General features: G+C 43.9%; 3 protein-coding genes and 1 pseudogene across 9 annotated transcripts in view; 2 read left to right on the top strand and 2 right to left on the bottom strand.

The window, feature by feature from the left end:
• Nucleotides 1-21,476, bottom strand: part of LOC147997915 (disks large homolog 5-like) — a 50,461-nt gene extending 28,985 nt beyond the window's left edge. For 4 of the 6 annotated variants that reach the window (XM_087601508.1, XM_087601511.1, XM_087601506.1 and 1 more), the window contains exons 1-2: nucleotides 21,415-21,476; nucleotides 240-398 (exon numbers count right to left, since the gene is read on the bottom strand). The gene's annotated coding sequence lies outside the window, so the exon portion shown is untranslated. Of the gene's footprint in view, nucleotides 1-239; nucleotides 399-11,278; nucleotides 11,377-21,414 lie in introns of all 6 variants that reach the window. The other 2 variants (XM_087601510.1, XM_087601509.1) reach the window with 1 other exon arrangement.
• Nucleotides 1-23,304, bottom strand: part of Speer4cl6 (spermatogenesis associated glutamate (E)-rich protein 4C like 6) — a 261,843-nt gene that overhangs the window by 120,380 nt on the left and 118,159 nt on the right.
• Nucleotides 5,219-10,001, top strand: LOC147997916 (disks large homolog 5-like). Its single transcript, XM_087601529.1, has 5 exons — nucleotides 5,219-5,357; nucleotides 6,424-6,583; nucleotides 7,849-7,992; nucleotides 8,623-8,785; nucleotides 9,502-10,001. The coding sequence occupies exons 1-5, from the start codon at nucleotides 5,276-5,278 to the stop codon at nucleotides 9,529-9,531; spliced, it is 579 nt and encodes a 192-aa protein (XP_087457655.1). The 5' UTR covers nucleotides 5,219-5,275; the 3' UTR covers nucleotides 9,532-10,001.
• On the top strand, nucleotides 19,473-21,737 carry LOC147997914 (DNA-directed RNA polymerase II subunit GRINL1A pseudogene; annotated as a pseudogene). The gene has a single exon (XR_015647503.1). The product of XR_015647503.1 is annotated as a DNA-directed RNA polymerase II subunit GRINL1A pseudogene (transcript).

Here is a 23,304-nt window from a genome sequence, read left to right as displayed (position 1 = left end):
ACACTAGAATCTAGTAACTAGATTTAACCAACCTATCACATTAATGCTATGTTTGGTGGTATTTTTTGCTCTCTTAGGACCTGGAAGAGGCTTGGGGTTTTCTAATCCTACTCATAATTTATTAATCTTCCCAACACTATGGGCTTTGTTCTGTTAATGCTAACAGCGCCATCCAATACCTAGGATATTTTCTACTGACATGTGTGACGTGAGACAAAACAGTCCCTGTCATCCGTCACCTGAATAAACTTCCTTAGAGGACAGTGTAGTTGGAGGGTCCTTCTTTCCTCTCCAAGATCGAGAAACATTTCCAGTCTTCAGACAAGTGTGTCAGCCATTGTCCAGTGACTGTCTTGAGATGTCCACATTGTCAGCTGAGTGTCGTCATCCAGCCTGCCCTGGAATTGTTGTAGATGATTAATAGGGTTCCAGCCCTAGGATTTAATTCAGTGCTACAGTACTTGGCAAACACACTCAAAGCCCTAGCTGCCACCCTAGTCCTGTGTGCTCTAGAGAAAGAAAATAAAGAACCACATTGTCTATCAAGTTTCTCCTCCAATAGAAGGAGAATCTGCATTGGGTCTTTTAAGTAACTCTAAGCCCCAGTTTCCCCACAGCTCCCTCCATCGATTGCACTATTGGTGCATTTTCAGTAATTCTCACTTTATTTTTGGTGTGCAAAGAATATGCACCATGTCAGTAAAGTGTGTGTGTGTGTGTGTGTGTGTGTGTGTTCATCCATGAACTCACTATAAATTATTATCAAATGACCCAGAAGACCGTGGAGAAACCTGTCGATGTGCATGCAGAATTATGTTACTACTGTTCCATGGCACCTTGCAGGGAACACTGAAATAGTGGGCTGCTTTAATAGAGCCTAAAACCAGGCTATGCATGGTTTTCTGTGAGATTGTGATGTGCAACACCACAACAGAGATCAGCAGAAGCTTCATTTATTCCATGTTGCTGTTACCAAGAGGAGGCAAAGCTTCATCCCATAGAGAGTCTGTAGGATCTGATCAAGGGCAATAAACTCAGGGTTGAAATCAAGCCTTTAGAAACAAAGAGAAAAATACAAAGTCAAGGAAAGCAAGAGCTGTGTTTTCTTCCTCTTTTTTTTTTTTTGAGAAGATCCACAAGAGAGACAACCCCTTCCTCTAACTAACAATGCAGAAGAGAGACAATACATAAATTAAAAATCAGAAATGAAATGAGGGACATAACAATAGACACCGAGCAAATTCCAAAATCATTAGTTCTTACTCCCGAGGACTTTACGCCAGAAAACTGGAATATTTCTTCGATATTGTTGATTTTGTAGACAGATAACAATTACCAAAGTTAAATCCAGATCTGGGAAGGTATTTGAATAATACCCCTAAGAAAATAGATACACTCATTAAAGGTTACATACATTATATATTATATTGCTTTCTTTTTGCACGATTAAACCCCTTTGAGGACATTTAGGTATGTTATAGAAAGTGTTACTTTTAAAACAAAAGAACAAAGAAAGAAATTGTGGTGTCACTGAGATACACTTCCCAGACAGGATCAAGGAAAGACAGCTGAGAGATGCAAGCAGGGGCTGGAATGCTGCCCTTGAGAAGAAAATGTTTTCTCACTTTACCTCACACTATGTTGTACTGTGTCCTATGTTTGTGGATGCGGCTCTCATGCTCTCTGGCTTATGACAAGTGTATTGTGATACTAGGAAGAAGGGTGGTTTGCTATACAGATATTTTAAGAAGAAGCCTTTGCTTAGTCTTACTTCTTTGCCTAGTCTTGCCTCAGTCGTTCCTGGTATCATGGGAATAACGATCTTATTATATCTTGCCAAAAGGGAAAGTGAGGTAATGCATATTCATGCCTATATAAGGGTTAATAAACTTGCAGCTGCATGCAGTTGCATCTGCCTTTGCTCTGCATCCCCTGTGTCCTGGTTATTTGTGACCGTACCTGGGCCCCCAACGCACTAGATATTGACAAGCATCACCCTTTTCAGTGTTAGGTATATATTTTTTTGAAATCTATGATGTGGAGGCGTATTACAGCAACAATATGAAATAGCAGGCTAGCATGTATGAAAATTGCTGTGTTTAAGCTAGGTGTGGGGACAAGTCCTCAAAAGGAGCTGTTAAGATGGGAAACATATAATGCGTTTGTTGCTGGAATTGAGTTGCCTCAGCTGTGTTGCTCTGCCTGCTCAGTGTCCATTCAACATCACTCTGTTTCTACACAGGAACTCAAGGTTTGCCCCAGCCGCCTGTGAGCTGTGATATGGGCAGAGAAAGGCCAGGACACAGTGCTGGTTTTCCACTACTCAGTTATGCTGAAATTTCCACTACTGTACCTGTATACACAAGTACAGTGTGGTCAGTTATTATAGATATTTGTCATTTCTTACAGAGGGCAACTATGATTGACTACACCCAATTCTACAAAAAACAAAACTCAGGAAACCTGGCCCTTGGCAGCAATGAATCAAGAAATATCTAGGATGGTGGGGCATGAATTCTGCCAAGCAATGAACTCTGATAGTTGGGGTTGTGAGGAAGATGGATGGTTGAATAGCCCAATAGATTCATGTCGTATCATCTTGATTTAATCTAAGGACAAAGAAGTGCAGTATCTCTGATGGCTTTCTTCTAACCCCTTGAAAGGTTCACTGGGGTTTGACCTCAGTTCTTCATTCTTCTTGCTGGGGCAGCAACACTCAGGGAAGCTTGAGATTGCCATAGGCACAGTATTAGGCTAGAAATGCTGAGTAGGTGATACTAAGTTGTTCAGATGGTGATACCCATTTCATTTGTTCTTAACGTGAACCTAAGGAAAGACAGATCAAGGTCCTTAGAATACAAAGATCATTTCCAGTTCTTTTCTACCTTTCCTGAATGAAAGACTGGTTGGCAAAGAATGGTAAAAATTCAAGAATTGGTAGATGATGCTTTGAATGAAGGGTGTGTTTCTGTGCTGGTTTTAGACAGGTTCTCAATTACCCCATCTTGTTCTCTACCTTGCTCGTCAGGTTCACTTTGAGCTCAAATAAAGCTGCTTCCACTTTCCAACAGGTAGTCTTACAAAGGGGCCTCCAAGGACTGTGAGGACAGCATTAGCCAATGAGAGCTGAGGTGTGTAACCCACAACTATAGCTTTATCTGAAAGACCCTCAGACAGAGGAGACTCTCGCTCCAGTCCTGAGGACAATCACCACCCCATGAACACACAGGACTCAGTCTTGATGTAAAAACAAGAGGTTTACTTTGGGATACCAATGCACTGGGGCTCGACACGGTCCTCACGCAGGAGGGATGTGAGGAGCCTCAAACAACAGAAATATACAGCTTAAAATGTCAGTTAAGATTACACAGTTTCCTTAGCTCAGCTATTTCGTGCCAAGGATAACTAGGCAGATGTTTCTCGTCCTGGAATTCCTGGGATAAGGCCGTAACCACATCAATGCAGCTATTTCAGTATGAAGGACGTCTGACTTGATATATGTTTTCTTATCCTGGGGTTCCCAGGACAAGGACCAAGGATATCTGTCTTGGCAGGTGTTTCTCTTCTGGAGTTCCCAGGACAAGGCTATAGCTATGTCAGCCTATAGCACAGCTGCATTCAGTACCAAGGACATCTCACGTCTATAGTGGTCAGTCAGCTTCCCAGAGATGTTTCCTGTCTTCTAATTGCCCTGCAGTAAATATGTTCTGTACCCTCTGTTCTTATGGTCCGGCAGCTTCCTAGAGAGTGGGTGGGAATGTGCTTTCTTTACTTTCTGGTCTATTGTCTAATGTGTAGGGGCTAAGCGAGGGCCAGCTTAAAAGATTCTCATTCGTAAGAAATGGCTATACTGATAGCAAACGGGGATCTTTCATATCCACTTTCTTCCAAGTCTACCAGCCATCTCAGATTGTTGCTGTAACATGCCTGACAATCAAGGACATAGAAAAATAACTTGATACACAGCAAGGACATTGTGATCATATCCTGTGTTGTTATGTATGTTCTAGATGAGGTTGGTTAAAATGACAATATTGCACAAAGCTTTATATAGGACCCATCAAATTAAGGTTCACTATGCACTGTCATAGCTAAAATGGCCTGGTCAGAAGTGACCACTGGATCACTCTTCTGTAACTTCACATGAAAGGCTTGTGCTTTTTGTGTTTTTTTATTTTTCTGTTTTTTCTTATTTATTTATTTATTTATTTATTTATTTATTTATTTATTTATTGTTTTATATGTTGTCAGGAAGATAGTTCAAGTCATGGATCTGCCCCCAAAATCTGAGCTTTGCTACCAATACTGTAAACAGTATTAGTGTATGCATTCAATAAAATAACTTGTTTTTTTTTTTAGTAGGATAGATGCGTTTGTGTTTTGTGGGGTGATCCATGAAACAGGAGTGAAGATGCTTGTTTCTTACTCTGTCCACTGAGTTATGTCTCTAGGCTTGTCCAACTCCTTTGGCTGTACCCCCCCCCCACACACACACATTGCTGACTATTTTATTTTTCAGATGAAATCAGACGTTATAGCTTAGAGAGGCCTGTAAGCAATCCTGCTTTTGTAACTTAGGTGCAGAGAGGAGAGCCCCACACTCAGCCTGAGGGTGCATTCACTGGTGGATCCAATATTTCAGTTTCCTCTGCTAACAGATCACCACATTGTTGCCAGGACCATAATGAATGCAATTCTTTCTCCTAAGGAATCCGGTGGCAACTGTTAAATGTTAAGCACAAAGCTTCAGGTTGTACCTATAATACACACCCACATCGCAACCTACCCTACAGGCTATTTCTGGGTGTGATTACATGCACCTGCACATGATGAGACAGGAGACCTCTTTGGCTACTTATAGTAACTGGTGTGATTTCTCAGTAATCTTTAATGGGTAATATTGCTGACTGAGGAGAATTTGAGGTAGGATGAAACATTTCTGTGCAGGGATTGGGGAGGAAGCACTCATTTAGATATATAGCAATGACTTAGGTTTTTCCAATCAAGCCTAGAGCCAAATTTGGCTTTGGAAGCATGTGATGCTCAGTGGCTATGCCACAGGGAAGTCCCCTGAAAAGGGCACATCAGCTTTTGCTCAGTACAGGGAGAACATTAGCAGGGAGGCAAAGTCTGTTCTCCGTGACATCAGCCGTCCCTTCCTGGACATTCTATTGTCTCCTAGAGAGACCTTGGAATCCCTGTGATGTCACCAGTATCGTTGTGACAACCAATTCCCTACTTTTTCTCTTAGTGTCCAAAGGATATATCCACAGACATGTTTGCCCGTCTTCTCAGGGGCTTTGGGAGAGTTGATGTTGATAGAGAAGAGTCTAGAGTGAAGCAAACGAAACCTAAAGGTAATGATGGACACAGGACATGGGGAATGTGGAGTAAGTTCTGGGCAGTGTATGTTGAGCTTCCTCTCAGGGGTGAGTGTGGGGGCCTTCAGCTGGCCTTTATAGCAATGGGCCACAACCACTGGAACATCTCCACAGATATTGAATTCCATGATTATCACAATTCCTGAAAGTCAAGGTTTTCACATTATTAGTTTCTCCATAACCACATGGAGGATATGGCAATGCCTATGCTATTATTGGGTGAACTTCTAGTCTTTACTTTTACAGTGCATTCGGTATGTTAAATTGATATAATAACACCATAAGTAGTCATGGAGGGTATAACTTTTCTGAATTAAACAGGGCATCAATGTACTTCACTTTCATTGCTTCTTTAAATTCAGTGACTATCTGACAGTAGTAAGAGGGAGAGAACTGTGCTCCTGGCATGACCTTATATTCTTAGAACTCCTGTGACTACCTCTGGCTGACGGGGCCAATCTTACCTTCATATATTAGAGGTTCTGTGTGGCAGATATTTTTTTACAGTAGCCAAACTATATGGAGCAGGTAGAGAAAGAGCCTGTAACCTATTGGCACTTCTGGGGCATTTGTCATTTCAGTAGGGGGAATTAATAAATCTGTTGACCATGTCCTCCCCCTACATGACTTTTTAATGCAAAGTTATTGGACTAGAGTAACAGTGTAGGATATCTGAGTATCCCTGATCAATCAATTCATTGTGGATGCTGAATTGATGATCTGACTTCTGAAACCAGAGGGGTGAGGGTCCTGAAACCAGGTTGTAGCCTGCGTACCTGATAATAATCCTGGAGAAGGCATCTCTCTGGTACTTGTAAGCCTGTGTGGGCGGGCATAGGGAACACCTGGCTGCTTACATCTCTTGGTCTCTATAGAGTAGTGGGGGAACTGTGATCCACTTAGGATGCCTCTTACACATAGACCAAACTCCTTGCAGTGACACTGGCTTCCAAGCATGTTCTCCTGTTTGGACCTCACTGTGGTCTGTGTATGCTCTATGCATTCACCCCATGCGGGTTCACTTGTGTTCTTCTACCTACAGCGGCCTGCAGACAGACGTCATCCCCTGAAAATGTCCTAAACAAGGTGCAGGCCAACGAGGAAGAGGAGAGGCTGAATAGAGAACTGGAGCTAACTACCAAGGAGAGAAATGAGCTGACAGATCGCCTCCTTTATGTGACAGGTGGATCCATGAGCAAGAGGTATGCATTGCTCCAAACAAACGACCTTGTTCTAAACCTCATCTCCCATAGATAGGAGATTCAGAACCTGACCCTTACTGAGGAGTGAGATTGAAAATGGACTGTCTGATTCTGCCTGTTGAAAATCTGAACTTGCAATCTGAGTGAAGATTTCAGGGATAAAGTCACTGGAGCATGAGTTCCCAGTGTACAATTGGAAAGCCCTTGACAGGTGGTAGTTTTGCAAGGTTCTGGGTGCTGTGAGTTTGTGGAGAGTGTTTGTGCTTGCTAGGAAGGTGACTGAACACTATCATCTCCTGGCAGCAGCCTTAGGTGACAGGTCCCACAGTGTTCATATCAATGCTTAAGTAGAAGGCCTGAGGCTCTGGCCTGCTCCTTCTTGTCTCTGTGCCTTACACTCTGAGACAGTAATGGTGCATGCATTTCTACTGATTCTCATTGTGCTCTTTCCATATTTGTCTCTCTTTCTCATTCTCTGAGTCTGTTTACTTTTCTTTTCTTTTTCTTTCATTTTTTTTTTTTTGGTTCTTTTTTTCGGAGCTGGAGACCTTACTTTTCTTTTCTTGTGGGTGTGCCCCAGCTTGTGTGTCTGTGTGTGCACAGCTCTGCATGCATGTGCACAACCTTTATATGTTTCTCTATCCCTCCACCTTTGGAATTTAGGGGTCTGTTTTTGACCTCAGGATTTACCTTTATAATAGTTTCATGGAGGTGTAAGTGCTTTATTTTGGAAGCCCCACTTTCAACAGCACAGTTCTTTGCCTGTGTAGTCACATTTGTCTATACATTTGTATGCCTTGGGCAGATTATAAGTTTGTGGCAATATCTGGTCTCATCTCCAGAATTATGTGTACTGTCTGCCTCTAGAATATTAGTTATTCGGCTTGTAGCATTCCACTTGTCAAAACAGGAAAAATGAAATCAGAGGTTTCTGGATGTGTGTGTGTGTGTGTGTGTGTGTGTGTGTGTGTGTGTGTGTGTGTGTGTGTTTGGGTAAGCTCTGTGGTCTAGGCTCTTGACAGCATAACAGGTTTGAATGCAGATCCAGCCCTCCTGATTGAAAAAAGTGAGCCAGGGAACCCTTTATCTGGGTGCTTAGCTTCTGTTGTCCTGGGCACACAATTCCAAGTTTCTGAAGCTGAAGAAGATCCAAATATGTAGAATTCAGAAAGTGTCCTTCCAGGGCTGGGGTAATACAAGACATAGCCTGAGTTCATATAGTCCTAAACCTTGATGTTCATTGGGTTCTATCTTCCTGGGGCCAGCCCCTACTTCAGGCCAAATCCATTTTATGAAAACTTGAAGATAAAGGAGAAAGAGGTCATGTCATTACTGCACAACTTAGACACAAAGAACATTGAACATAGTGAGAAATTTCAGGAGCTCAAGAAGGAGATTAACTTCTATCGGTAAGTACTGGTCAAAAGGGCCCATCACTTGTGGAATATCCATTGCTGCCTCTCTTTGTTCTGGACTGGAGAGCCTGCAGCTCTGGGTCCATGTCTTCTGCTGTTTAAATATCACTGTGCTGTGGGTCTTTTGGACTCAGTTTCAGTTCCATAAGAGACTGTGACTTCTCAGCACAGTGTCTATGCATCTTTAGAAGGCTCTGGATAGAACTATACTGATTCAGGCATCAGAGTGTTATTAGGCCGACCTGGGCCTCTGGGGTCATACCAGGTTTAACAAAGCTCAATGTGGGGACCACATGGTTAGCATGACCTCCCTTGGTTCTACTGTCCTCTTGTGGTTGTTTACTGCCTACTAATTGATGTTGCCCAGATGCATTGGGCTTTCATGGATAGTTGTAGATTCCTTGTTCTTTTGGAGAGACATGGACTGTTAGGTGCTTGGGTCACAGAAACAATTTATTCTTCCCTGGATTGGCCGTTTGCTGTTTGTGGAGCAGCCTTACATGTATGGAGATGTATTCTATGAAGTCTTTATGGGTATCTGGGTCCTGGTGGAGTTTGTGGGATTTGGCAGTTGGAATGGGAGGAAGAGGCTTCAGGATCTTACTATGCAGAGTGTGTTTCCAGCAACCTGCACAGCCGGCTCCTGATGGACCAGGCATGTATGAAGAAGAAGTTGGTCACATTGAAGCAGGAGAGCAAGGAGTTAGAGCGATATTTGTTTGAGTTGAACCCGAATGCTGAAGACGAACAGGAGAAGACCAGCAACCTCCAGACCCAGCAAAATTTGGTAGGAACAAGCAGCTGAGTCAGATTAACAATGTCTGATACCATTTGCCTATTGGATACATCTTTGCTTCCCCTATCATCTTTCTAATCTCCCCACACCCAATCAGTCACCCACCTCATGTGATAGAGTTATTCATTGCTCTGTCTATGCACAAGTATTCTGGGATGTTAACCACTTTTCAGAAACTGAATTATGGGCAAGTACACTTCTCTGCCCTTTTTGAAACTGCAGTCCAGAAATGGTGACAGAGGAATAACATATCACATGACTGCATCTCCCTGTCATAGATTGGATGCTATGAAGAGTTTTGAACGAGTTCTTGGTCGTGTGACAAAGGTCATACAGGGGTCATGTGATGGTTGGACGCACCTTGTAGGGATAAGAACCAAGTGCAAATGGCAAATGAGTCCTGGTCTTTGGCTTTGATCTCAGTATCATGTGGCCTTCTACTTTCTTCCTGCAACCCAGTTAGGTCTCTTCTCCTTTCCCCGTTCTTGGTTTTCACTGGTAGAAGTTTGAGGAGCAGCTTGTTCTCCCACAGTACTGTGAGGGTTGTTGGTGACTTTCCCCAGGCTGCAGAGATATCAGCAATGATTTCAGTGAAAAGATCAGTGCTGTCTGTCCAATGCAGCTGAAGGGACAGAAGGCAGCAACTTGACACCTGGTATGCGTGTCCCCACTAAATCAGTGTCTTAATAGCTGCCTTCTCCTCCCAGGTCTCAGGAACTGCAGGAGACATGGAATAGGACAGATCCCAAGAAGACAGCCCCCTGAAGAGTGAGTTTCTCTGTCAGGAGTTCCCTGCTGACGACAATCCTCAACAGTCAAAGACTTTTTTGGGGAGAATATTCTTCTTCTCAGTTAATTTCCTCATTGTATAGAGACCCTAAATTTATGTATCCGTATGCCAGCCTGTCTCATTGAGGTCTTTCTCCTCTCTCATACCGACAACACCATTTGAGAGACATCTGAGGGGACTGCCTTGACATCTCCCTAGAGGAGAAACAGCACTACAACTGTGTTTCTAAATGTTCATTAAGAAAATGCTGTTAAGAAATGTTTTTGGTTATGATTTTCATTGAAGTTTTCTTTTTGTTATTTCATAGTTATATATTCTTGTTACTGTTTTTCATTTTTTATACCATTTTAGTTGTTCATTTTATGCCTGTTTTTTGTAAATTGTATTCCTTATGAATAAAAATTGATTTGTAACTCTTGACTCTTAAGACCATCTTATTCAAGGGTCCTTTCCCCTCATGTAGACTTAGAACTGACAGCTGGATATGGATCTTTGCATGGTCCAGGCAGCATGAGTAAATAGGGAATTTAAAGCCACCAAGCTGTACACAGGGTGATAGTGTCTTTTGTGTGGATAATGTGACTTTTTTTATGGACACACACTTTATGATGTAATCACTGACATACTGTATCCATGCTGTCATGTGTTCTGCTCATCCTAATCTATATCAGTCTACAACACCCATTCCTTATTGACTGTTTGCCCAGATATTGAGTAACACACACTCATGCCTGTAGAGCTGCAGAAAAAATGACAACTTTCACAAAGGAATATAGAATAATCCTAATCGAGAACCATGTGCCTCGGTTTTTCTTACAATACAGCATTAGTATTAAACCACAAAGATAATGACCATCAACGTCATTTTGGGAAATAGGTTTTTATAGATGCTGTTTCACTTGATCGTTCATATGCTGTGTTTTTTATTGTTGCTGATTATATTTATTTTTATCATGTAACTCAATGGATCTTTTTTTTTCAAATGTATGTCTGGGCCACTCCTGAGTGCATTTCCCTCATGATCCAAAAGAGGGAATAGCATTCCCCATTGTAGATGATTGTTAGGGTCCATGTGGCTCTTCTGAGAGAGCAGCAGATGCTCTAACCTGGGAGTCATCACCACAGCTCCTGTAGGTAGCTTTTGTCCTTCCAGGGCATGTGCTATACTAGATGGACGCCATCATCTCCCATTAAGGAGAGAGATCTCAGGAGATTTGTATGTACAGGTGGTTGAGGGGTGCCTGCTCAATGTGGCAGCCTGCTAGGCATCCACACCGGGCTCTGGTGCCTCCACTGCTCATTGTGCATTCAGCATCATCCTCCAGCATCACTCAGTTTCAATTCCAAACAGAGCTTTCACTTACTATCGATGATCATATAGATTATGCACATCTGATAAAATACAGAAGAGACTAGCCTCCTTCTACAGGCCAACTTGGCATAATGAATTCTTTTGATAGAAAGCAAGATAATTATCTTAATCTATGCAGTTTAGGGAGGTCCTCAAGAGCATCCATAGTGAATGCAGACTGCAGCTGTGACCACATGTTTCTTTTGCAGAGCAGGTCTGTGCAAGCCCAGAACTTAGGTGGGATAGTTCATGTTTCACCTTTTACATGGAAATCTGTGATCGTATTGAGAAAGTATATTTTCCACGGGACTCATTTACAATTTATGGAATTAAACTGACTTACTGAGAGTGGAGGTGACTCAGAGAGATAAAGTGAAGAAGAATAATCAAGTATGTCTGCAAACAGATGCTGTCTCATTAGGGCTTTTCAATGCTCAGCAGCTAGAGAAGCAAGGGAGAGGCATTGGTGACTCTCAAGCTTAAGTCCTCTAGTCATTATAAGCTGAGCATGACACAAAAAGGGTCATAGTTATCACACTAGAATCTAGTAACTAGATTTAACCAACCTATCACATTAATGCTGTGTTTGGTGGTATTTTTTGCTCTCTTAGGACCTGAAAGAGGCTTGGGGTTTTCTAATCCTACTCATAATTTATTAATCTTCCCAACACTATGGGCTTTGTTCTGTTAATGCTAACAGCAGCATCCAATACCTAGGATATTTTCTACTGACATGTGTGACGTGAGACAAAACAGTCCCTGTCATCCCTCACCTGAACAAACTTCCTTAGAGGACAGTGTAGTTGGAGGGTCCTTCTTTCCTCTCCAAGATCGAGAAACATTTCCAGTCTTCAGACAAGTGTGTCAGCCATTGTCCAGTGACTGTCTAGAGATGTCCACGTTGTCAGCTGAGTGAGGGCAGGGCAGGGTAGGGCAGCGGATTGTGGCAGGGCAGGGCAGGGCAGGGCAGGGCAGGGCAGGGGATTGTGGCAGGGCAGGGCAGGGCAGGGCATTGGGACAGGGCAGGGCAGGGCAGGGGTTTGGGGCAGGGCACAGCAGGGCAGGGCAGGGCAGGGCAGGGCAGGGCAGGGCAGGGCAGGGGATTGGGGCAGAGTCCATGAGATGTCAGTAGGCAACAGGCCAGCTGGGGCTAGTGTGGGTACAGGGCTTCTAGTGTGGGTGAGAGAGGAGGAAATTAGGAATGGTCAGATTCTGATGCAGCACATAGGCCGGAAGCAGCTTAGATCATCTCAGTGCCATATAGGGACATTGTAGACACTGATGGGCAGTGTGGGGATGGTAGGGTCCCATATACTGCTATCTGCAGGTGTCAGGTGAGCATACAGTGGCTCTGTCAGACTTATGACAATCAGGCAGGCACTGGGTGCAAGTGAGAATCATGGGACAAGCCCTGTGTGCAGCCTGGTTTTGGGACATTCCCAGGTGCCCCATGGACTGCAAATTAAAGGCAAAGGACACAGGGAAGCCAGCAATTCCCATGCACATGACATAAATACCTGTAGAACTTTCTAGAATTTCCATAGACTATCTGTTACTAGTCCTCATTATAGAAGGCACCAACATTCTGCCCTCTACTTCAACTTGGTGAGACAGCTATTCTAACTCCAGCAGGAAGGCCTCAGGGAAGACAGTAAGAACTCGCAGGTGACCCCTTTACTATTGAAACAGGGTCTTCCTATGGAGCCCAGAGTGGCTGTAGGATACTAATGCTCCTGCCTCACAGTGACTAGAATTCCAATCCACCCTCAAGAGCAGTTGATTCATCACTAGATCAGACTAAGGACATGTGAGGCCCCAGGGTGCTAGGATTACAAGGGTCCTAGTAAGTTTCTCCAGCCTAAATTACAACCTGAGTCAGTGCTGCTATTTGGGACACTGCCTGATGCCCAGTGACATCACACCTTGGAACTCTTTGTCAAAAATAAGCTGTTATGGGAATGAAGTAGCCACACAATAAACACTGGTCTGGACACTCCTAGGTCAAGAATCCCCTGTTGGAAATGCCTTGGACCGCAAAATTTTAAATTCTAGATCTTTCTGGCTTTTAGAAGATTTATAAATACAAAAAAAGAAAGATGGGCATAGTAATTTAAGCCTGTGATCCCAGTCATGGGAAACTGAGTCAGAGTGATGGAAGACTGTAAGTTCCAGGCCAACCTGTGTTTCAAGAAAAAAAAAAAAGGCATGGTGAAGATTCCACTCAAGTGGAAACCAAAAGGGTTTCACATGGGCCCTGCCATCCACTGGTCACTACATCCACTCTCATCACCACAGCCACAGGCAGACACTGGGGAACATTTCCCCCTGTCTCTCTTTGGGATGCAATCCACCCCATGATTCTATGTGAGGAATCCCCCAAAGGTTGCATCATGTGAGGGACCTAGAAAGTTCCAGGATTGGGAGAATTTAGGAGTTTATAATTAGGGATGATCTACAGCTGTGGCAAAGCCTTTTCCCAGCACATGGCAGCACTAGGTTTGCCCCCAACAGTAAAAATAAAATCCCCCAAAATAATTCAAACAAAATGTCCTGAAGCCTGTGCCCTGACCAGTCTCTTCAAAAGTGCTAGGAACCTGGGTCCACATTTAGGACCCAGCACGACCTCTGTGACCCATGAGAAAGGATCTAATATGGGAATTAGTACAGTATGACTTATCCTTGTGGATACCTTTGGTGACAATAACCACCTGACCCCTGAAAACCCATCTACCTGGGGGGCTCAGCACTCATGTCACCCAAAAAGCCCAGATCCTAGGGCCAGCATGGGCAGGTGGTGAAGAAAGTTTGTCTCTCGTGAACATCAGTTGCTGCTCCTGACCTGACTCTATTCTCAGGAGACAATGTCACCCCATAAAGTGTGGGTGTCAAAGGCTCTTCCCAGGCCAAGGCTGGGATACTGCTTAAGTTCCACAATGCACAGCAGTGCTCACTCTAGAGCTAAATGTTCTACAGCTGAAAGGGGTGGGTGCTCTGCGGGCCACGCCCCTCCCCTGCAGTATTTATTGCACTCAGAGTGGTGCTTCAGATGTGAGGGACTTCTTGAGGCTACTCCCATGGAGAATGGCAGATTCATCAGAACGGGGCACAGGGTGAGTTCAGAGCACAGCTGGGAGGAATTTAGGGATGCCAAGCCATGACTAAGACCAGATCCTGGGCTGACAGGCAGTTGAGCTGGAGAACTGGCATCCAAAGTGTGACTGCCTGAATTCCTCTTAGACCAAAAGCCCTGGATCTGAGCTACTTTGGTGCGTGCTCCTAAGTGGGGTCCCAGACACAGCTCAGAATGGGGGCTGTGCATGGACTTTGGTGCTGGCAGCAGGTGGCTTAGCCATAAAGTGCCGAGCTTTCCCATCTGTGCCCACTCAAACTCCTCTGTTTCATTTTAGGTGTGTTTGGTATAGTTTTGAGACAGGGTATCTTGTAGCAGCCCAACTCGCTTTGAGCAACAATGTAACATAAAAATAACCTTGAATTCAAGATCCTCCAACCCCTCTGTCCCAAGTCCTTGAATTAAGACCTCCAGCTGTGACCATTTTCTGTAGCATAGGATCCATCTGTATTAGAGTGAGCTTTGGGAATACTGGAGCTCCGACTGTTCCTTAGAATTCAGGTTTCCTTAATTCTTAGCAGGAGTTTTGTGATGATGGGGATGACAGAGTCAGGAGTTACACTGGGAGAGGTAACAGTCCTGGCAGCCCTGAGTGCTCAGTGAAAGTCAAGACAGAAGCCTGCTGATTAGCACCTGAGTGAAAGTGGGAGGATTCAGAGTTCAAGAACAGACTCAGTTACATACCTAAGACCATATTGCAACATTTTTGTTTCATTTTTGGCTTGTTTTCTTTGAGACAAGGTGTTAATTTATAGCCCTGGCTGTCCTGGAACTCACAATGCCTCTACCTCCCAACGGACGGAATTAAAGGCATGTGCCAACATGCACTGCCACTAATTAATTTTTAATTAAACATGCTGGCACAATCCAGTAATCCCAGTGCTTAAGAGGCCGAGGCAGGCAGATATCTGGTTTCCTGACAAGTCTGATCTACAGAGAGCCTGTCAGAATAGCCAGGGCCAAACAGAGAAACCCTGTCTCAAAAAATAAACAACAAAATGAATTTGTTTTAAAGAAGAGAGGAACTATTTAACAGAATTAGAGGCAGAGAACCAAAAGGTAATGGGCAGTGCAGAGTCTAGCTTCTGAAATGAAACTGGACACCAGGGGTTAGGGTGGGGATTCTCATCTTGGACTGGGAGACAGAGGGTGACTTCAGGCATGGAAGGCTCAGTCAGTCATTAATCAGGATTCTCAATCAAGAGGGTGTTGTAAGATCCAAAATGTGTGAGCAGTGTTCTGCATGAGACTAGAAGAACACGCCTACCTATACAAAACAGCCAATGAAGAGTAATCACAAGCATACGTCTGGAGGTCCACAAGAGGTTAACGTCCACCTTAGTGTGGATTATTCAGAGCACAGGTGGAGAGGAGTAGAAGAGCTGATGGTGGCTGAGGCAGGAGAGGAGTTCAGGTGTGAATTTGAGCCAGTAAAGGAGCTTGTAGGTCGGGCAGAGCAATGAGAGGTCTAACAGCATAGCTGTTGAGATCCTTCAGATTAATTTGTCTTAAGAGCCTCATGCCATAGCCAAGGACAGGAGTAGATCTGACTGTTGGGTGGCTGGGCTCACATAGCCCAACACGTTTGGCCTTGCATCTGTGAGATTCCAAGTCTCTCCCTTTAGACACAGCCATGGAGAAGGTGTAGCAGTGAAGGTGCAGATGGCTTTGCAATGCTTGGCTTATGGTGTTGAGTACTTCATGCTCCACTGAGCTAGGGAATGTCCTAGAAGCCAGGGAGGCTGAGCATGAGGAAGACAGGTCTCTGGGAGAGAGAAATGATAACCAAAGTCACTAAGAACTTCCTGAATCACAGTGTCTGTTAACCATATATTTTATATACTTATTTTTATGGGCCTGAGTGTTTCACCTAATAAATGCTTGTGCACCATGTGGTATGTGTGGTGCCCGTGAAGTCCAGACTGATTCCCTAGAATTGCAATTACAGGTTAATAGGAGCCACCATGTGGACACTGGGAACTGAACCTTGGTCTTCTGCTCTTAGCCACTAAACCAACCATCTCTTCAGCACCACCCCCCAATTGTATAGTCATTAAGATTTAACCATTTGGCCTTCAGTATTTGAATTAATACAGATGTGACAAGAGTTATAGTTAACATGGTGGTTCAGGTATAGACAGGCAGGCATCTCATTGTATACAAAATATGAATCCTTCCTTCCTTCCTTTCTTTCTTTCACTTCTTTCTTTCTTTCTTTCTTTCTTTCTTTCTTTTTTTCTTTCTTTCTTTCTCTTTTTGTTTTACTCTTGGAGACAGTGTTGTTTTTTGTGTAGCTGACCTGGAATTAGCTCTGTAGAGGAAGCTGCCTTGAATTCAGAAATCTGTCTGCCTCTGCCTCCCAAGTGTTAGGATCAAAGGCCTGTGCCACCACCACCACACATCCTTCTGTTTAAAGGAAAAATGTAGTCTTACAGGGCAGCATGAATTTAGCCCCGGTATAGACATTTTCCTAGGCCTCGGGAGCTGTAGAGTTCATGAAGGATTTGCTGCCTTCCCCTTTAGCCTGGCTAACTATGAGAGCTGCACACCCATGGGTGTTTGCTTCACAAGAGTCTGGAGGATGAGGGTCACAGGCTGAGGTAACTGTGTAGAGCAAAGTATGCTTGGTGAAGGTCAAGTGGGTAAAATGCTGAAATGCTGAGAGAAGAGGCCTATGGTAGGCGCCTCCTACACCTGAGACTTCCAACCCCAAAAAGCAGGGGGTAGAGAGTGAGGATGCACAGTGCACACAGGTCAGGAAAAGACCATGTTCCTGAAGCCTCCATGTGTGGTGGACAGGCTCTAGGGCACCATGAGGGACATCAGGAGCTTCTGCACTTTGTAGAATTACAGGATTCCATGTTACCTCACATGCCCATGATTTGCCCCCTACTGCAGGGAGAAGCCAACACCAGAAGCCTCCAGCTCCCAGCCCTGCTTTTGCCATGTAGGTTTATCCAGAAGAGCTTGGAAGTCCCTGGACCTGGAGTCTCAGGTTGTTGTGAGCCACCTGACTCGGGTGCTGGAGACTGAACTCAAGTCTTCTGCAAGAGCAGCAAAGACCTGTGTGCTGCCTGGCCCAGCTAGGGCTGTGAAATGGTGTTTATTTTCATGCTGAACAAGCCCAACAACAGTTTAGGTCCCTAGAAGCCACATAAACCTGAATGCAGTAGTGTCTGTCATCCAGCACTTCCCACAGGGAGATAGGAGCCTAAAGTGGACAGTCTCTAGGATTAGGGGGAAGGGCTAGCCTAGCATACACAGCCATGGAGGAGAGGTAGAAGGTGAGGACCTGTGCTCAGGTTGTCCCTGACCTTTACACAAGCACATGAGTACCTGTACTCACAGAAACGCCATACAGACATAGGTGAGAAAAGAAATAAAAACAAACAATATTGAAAATACAATATACTGGGGCTGGAGGGATGGCTCAGTGGTTAAGACCACTGACTGCTCTTCCAGAGGATCTGAGTTCAATTCCCAGCAACCACACTGTGTCTTATAACCATTTCTAATCTCATCTTCTACCCTCTACTGTTGTGTCTGAAAACAGGGACAGTGTACTCACTCATATGGACAAAATAGTTTTTGTTTTAATCCTTTTCTAAAAAAAGAAACCCATCTGTGACACATGATCATTGTGTGATTCCAAATGTCCCTAAGTCAGTACAGTCCTATTGCTACATGGTCCACCAGTTGTGTCAGCCTTGGTAGTAGAATGGCACAGTTGAAAAGATGCTGGTCACAGTGACCAGGCAGCCTAGAAAGCTCACCATGAGCAGAGAAGGCTGTGCTGTGTCATAGTCCTCTACCCCACACTGCCACCTCATCCCTACGAATAGAGCAAAAAAGAACAGATGAGGAATCTTCCAGGTTTCTTTCCTCTTTGATTTCTTTATTAACCTAGCCCCTGTGCTACATGTAACCTTGTCACATCCTCTGTCCCATCCCTAAGCCCTCATACCTGTCAGATAAGACCGGGATCTTGCTTTGGGGGGAAGCTCTGGTCCCTCTCTGTCCTAAGAGGCTCTGAGCCATCACTGAAAGAGAGTCCTCTGAGGATTGAGGGAAGTCCATAGCCAGTGCTCTGACTTCTAGGAAGGTTTGAGGAAGGTGGTCCTCTTCTTGTGGTGCCTCTAGTAGGAGCACCCCACACTTGGGCCCAGTTCCCACTATCAGAAAAAGGCGGGTGGCTCTGGTCTTTGCACAGCTCCAGCGGAATGAACAGTGCATCTCTCCTCTCTCTCTTGCAGGAAGTCTCAGCCTCTGGTGCAGGTGATGTTCCCAAGGCAAAGGAAAGGGAAGTGCAGAGTGAGGACTCCCAGGATCCTTTAAAACCTTGTCTGCATTGTCTTCATTAATTTTTCTGTTTAATTTTTATTCCATGTGTATTGATCTCATTGTAGGGGTGTGCATTCCAAAGCATGAGTGTTGAAGGTAGAGGAAAAAGCATGGGAGTCACTTTATCCTACCGTGTGGGGTCCCAGGCTCTGAACCGGGTTGTTGAGCTTGGCTACAAAGAGCTTTCATACTGAATTTCCTGCTGGCTCTGATTTCAGGGAGAGTGTCTCATAGAGCCCAGATTGGCCAGTAAACTACTGATCATCCTGCCTCAAGTATTGCCATCTAGTTCATGAAAGGGTTGAGTTATTGACATGAGGAACTGGGGATGGGCAGAGGTGCATGACTGAGGCTATCTCTGCTCAGTGGCATGCCTTTGGGGACTGATAGTTTTCATCACTGAGATGTCATTTGACTGCAGTGCTCCTCTGGAGAGAAGGAGTCTCTTTTGCCAGGGCATCAGGCTCTCCAGACAGGCCTGGAAGGTGGAGGTCTAGAGGCCAGGCCTGCATTCCTCTTCAGAAGCTGCATTTACCACTCTGGACAGTACTGTAGAACAGGGTCACATATCCAGTTCTACCCTGAGACCTGCTGATAAAGAATGTCTATCCTGGGACAATGTCTATCATCGGTTCAAGGTGTGGCCCAACCAACTTATTATAAAGGATGATAGTGGTTGGTTGAAAAAGGCAGTAACTTTCTATGAACCATATATTAAGTTTTTATGTATACTAAAATTAACATTGGAAAGAACAATGGTAGGAGAGGAAGCTAGAGGACAACTGCTGAAAATGCTTGCTTTTGAAAATGCTAATGAAGAGTATAGGAGAGCATAATTACCTATAAAGGAGACTGGGGATATTAATGCTTATATGAAGGCATGTAAGTATATCTTCTCTGAAAATGGAAAGATGCATTTTTGGCACGTATTGATCCAGATAGAGTTATTAAATTATACATTGAAATACTCTTGAATATCCTATAGGCACTTTAGCTCAAGATGAGTTGCCTTTAGAATGGATATATATTAAATTTAACTTTAACAAAACATTAACAATATATGAGGAACAAATTTCTTTCATTATTCAGCAAGGCATACAAAGACCTGTTACACTGTGGGGATATGATTGTGCTGCTTTTGTTTTCTCATTAAGCAAAAATAAAGTGGAATATTTAATGCAGACGTCTGAAGTTTTTCAATTAGCCATGATTCCTTACACTAGAAATACTGAATTTCATTTTCCCCATAGTAAATTCTGGGATTGCTTAAAAACACAAAAAAAAATGTAATAAATACACTAATTTCTGTTGATCCATTACCATCTGCCGTTACTGTGTTTACAGATGGCTCTAAGACCAAAGATCTAAGACAGATGGCTTATTGGACCAAAGATAAATTTTGGGGGCAAGAATCTTCTTTTGGGTCAGTTCAACAAAATGAAGTATTAGCAGTAATTAATGTATTGCCGGATTTTACTCATGATGTAAAAATATTATAGCCGAGTCAGCTTATGTTGTAGGAGTAGTACAGAATATTGCAACTGCTGTTGTTTCTACATCTAAGCCTATATTAAATGTTATTCTCACATATTAAAGGACTATTGTTATTCTGAAACTCTAGAATATTTATTACACATATTAGATTACATTCAAGATTGCCAGCATCTTTAACACATGGCAATCATATGGTAGATCAATTAGTGGCATTTGCTACCCCAGAAGAAAACAGTCATAATCATGCCAATGCAGGATATTTGCATATTAAATATAAGGTTCCCTATTCTGAAGCCAAACAAATTATTGCTAATTGTCGTATTTGTGAGCCTTCACTTATAAAATGTATTGCATCTGAAATTAATCCCAGAAGAATGCAACCTAATACATCGTGGCAGATGGATGGAACCCATATTTCTGAGTTTGGTCGCCTTTCATATATCCATGTAAGCATAGATAATTTTTCAATATTTGTATGGGCTACACCATTGCCAGGAGTACGCACTGCTCATGTTATACAGCATCTATTGGAAACTTCTGCTGTTATGGGACCGCCTTCTAAAATTAAAACTGATTATGGACCAACATATATTTCTTATCAATTTAAACAATTTTGTCGGCTCTTCCAGGAAAATGGCGACTCCTGCACGTGCTCCAGAGTTGCCGCAGCCACGGAGCCTGCGACCTCCATGGGCCCTGCTGGGGAACCCTGCCTGCGGGGCCAGCCTCAGCCCATGCACAATGTGCTCCCTACCCCGAGGCTTCGAGCCCCCGGTTCCTGAGGACGTGGGGCGGCAGAGTTTGGCGGAGCTGCGGGAGAGGTTGAGGCGCCAGGAGAGACTTTTGGGCAAAGAAAAATTCATTTGCAAATTGCCCGACAAAGGTAAAAAGATCTCAGACACCACTGCCAAACTGAAAGCTGCCATTTCAGAAAGTGAAGAGGTCAGAGGGAGAACTGAACTACTTCATCCTGTTAGTGATGACTGTAAGCTAAGGCATAAAGCAACCACAAGAGTTGATACCGACATAGACAAGGCCCAGAATTCTGACCTGATGCTTGATACTTCATCATTAGTTCCTGAATGTTCGTCAGTAGACATTGAATCATCTAAAACAACCTCAGAAACTCAGGGACCTACACAGCTCACTCACAAAGGCAATGAAGAGACTTTGGAGACTGGCTGCACAGTGAGTACCAGCCCGTCTGTCCGCATCACAGCCCAGGCTCCCCCATCTGAAGTTAATGAACATCTCCCCCAGCATTCAAGTCAAGCGGAAGAGGTTTCCAGCAGCGTCGACAGTCTGTTTATCACTAAATTGCAAAAGATCACAACTGCAGACCAGACTGAACCCTCAGAAGAAAACACCAGCACTGAGAACTTTCCAGAACTGCAGAGTGAGACTCCTAAGAAGCCTCATTACATGACAGTGCTAGAAATGCGAGCTAGAAACCCAGTGCCCCCTCCTCATAAGTTTAAGACCAATGTGTTACCCACACAACAGAGTGACTCAACAAGTCATTGTCAGAGGGCTCAGTCTCCTGCTTCCTCAGAAGAGCAGAGACGCAGGGCTAGGCAGCATCTTGATGATGTCACAGCAGCTCGCCTTCTTCTGCTCCACCCCCTGCCTGCACAGCTGCTCTCCATAGAAGAGTCTCTGGCTCTGCAGAAAGAGCAGAAGCAGAATTATGAGAAGATGCGGGCAAAGCTCGCAGCACAGAAACTAGCTGAGAGACTGAATATTACAATGCAGAGCTACAATCCAGAAGGGGAGTCTTCAGGGAGATACCGAGAAGTGAGGGATGAAGATGATGCCCAGTCCTCGGACGAATGCTGAAAATGAGCGCTGGGAGATCCCGGGAGTTGACTGTTGAGCTTAAATTGTCTCATCCAACTTCCTAACAAGTACCAAGACAGTGTCAGACCTTGTTGAGGGACAGCAGTTGAAGTTACACAAAGGTAGCTACAAAATAAGAACCCAGTTTGTCTTTCAGGAGATGATCTTCACATGCTTGAACAGTTCAATATTTGAACATTGTGTTTGGCCGTATTGTGTTACAGTTTTGCAGTATATTGTGCATTGGTCTGATATTTTAGTGTGAGTAGAACACACGTTTTCTTTAAGATATCTGCTTTTTCCTTCTTCGTATTCTTATCAGATAGCACTGCTTACACCCCTTCTGGTGAAATACTTTGTTATTCCAGGCACCTAAAGTGAATTAGGAAGGCCTGGTCCCCTCACTCAAGAAATTAGGGGAGCAGTCTAAAGAATGGTACGCATGCTTGCATGGACACGTTCCTGAGACGCTGGATATGAAATGCCGCACACAACACTCGGGAACCACCACCACTGTGTCTGCTGCTCTGTCCTCTCTTGGGGCGACTGCTGTCACCTGTGATGAGGTTAAGGAGCACTTGGAAGAAGTGCTAGGTGGGGAGGGTCTTCTGAGCTGGTGTGGGGAGCTGCTACTGGCTGCCCTAGGCTTGAACTCATTGCCATCTGGGATGATAGGTCCCTGTAGAGGACACTCGTGCTTGGTAAGGAAACCGGTGTTTTTCTAAGAGTTACAGTTGAATTGTCAGTTAATTGCTTTTTTTCCTTGTTAAACCCACAGAGGTGTTTACAGGCTGCAGAAACCTCAGTCCTGTATGTGCACATTTGTGCTGTTTCAAATGATTATATGATCATTTCCAGCAAAGTTAACAATGTTATCAAAAAGCCTCTTTCTATTATGTGGAATTTGTAAAGGAGAAATAAAATACCAATCAGAGCAAAAATAAAAACCATTTTGTCAATGATACCATATTGTACATATTACTGGTATAGAATACCATCCACAAGGACAAGCGTTTGTTGAAAGAGTTCACCATACCCTGAAATGACAAATTATAAAATTACAAAGGAAAAGAGATAACCATACACAGCCTGAATGGAGTTGGCATACCAGTCCCAGAGTAATATTGGCATAAGCATTATTTTTTATTAATATTCTTAATCTTAAATTTCATAATTAAAGCTTCATGTAGGACCAATAAAATTAAAGGTCCATATGAGGGCTGCAGACATGACTCCATGGTTAAGAGCACTGACTTCTCTTCCAGAGGTCCTGAGTTCAAATCCCAGCAACCACATGGTGGCTCACAACCATCTGTAATGAGACCTGATGCCCTCTTCTGGTGTGTCTGCAGACAGCTACAGTGTACTTATATATAAATAAATAAATCTTTAAACAGATAAAAAGTCAGTATGAACCTTTGTTGTCTAAAATGGCTTGAGTCAGGGCTGACAACCAGACAGCCCTTCCAGCACCTGCCTATGAGCTCACAGATTTAGGCTTTATAAGCTGACATAGAAAAATGTCCAGGGTCGTAGCCTGACAAATTCTCAGCTACGTCTCTGATGAT

Source organism: Rattus norvegicus, unplaced genomic scaffold (genome assembly GCF_021556685.1).
Source record: "Rattus norvegicus strain SHRSP/BbbUtx unplaced genomic scaffold, alternate assembly SHRSP_T2T haplotype2-0000026, whole genome shotgun sequence".
Lineage (NCBI taxonomy): Eukaryota > Metazoa > Chordata > Mammalia > Rodentia > Muridae > Rattus > Rattus norvegicus.
This window is presented reverse-complemented; position numbering and strand designations above follow the sequence as displayed.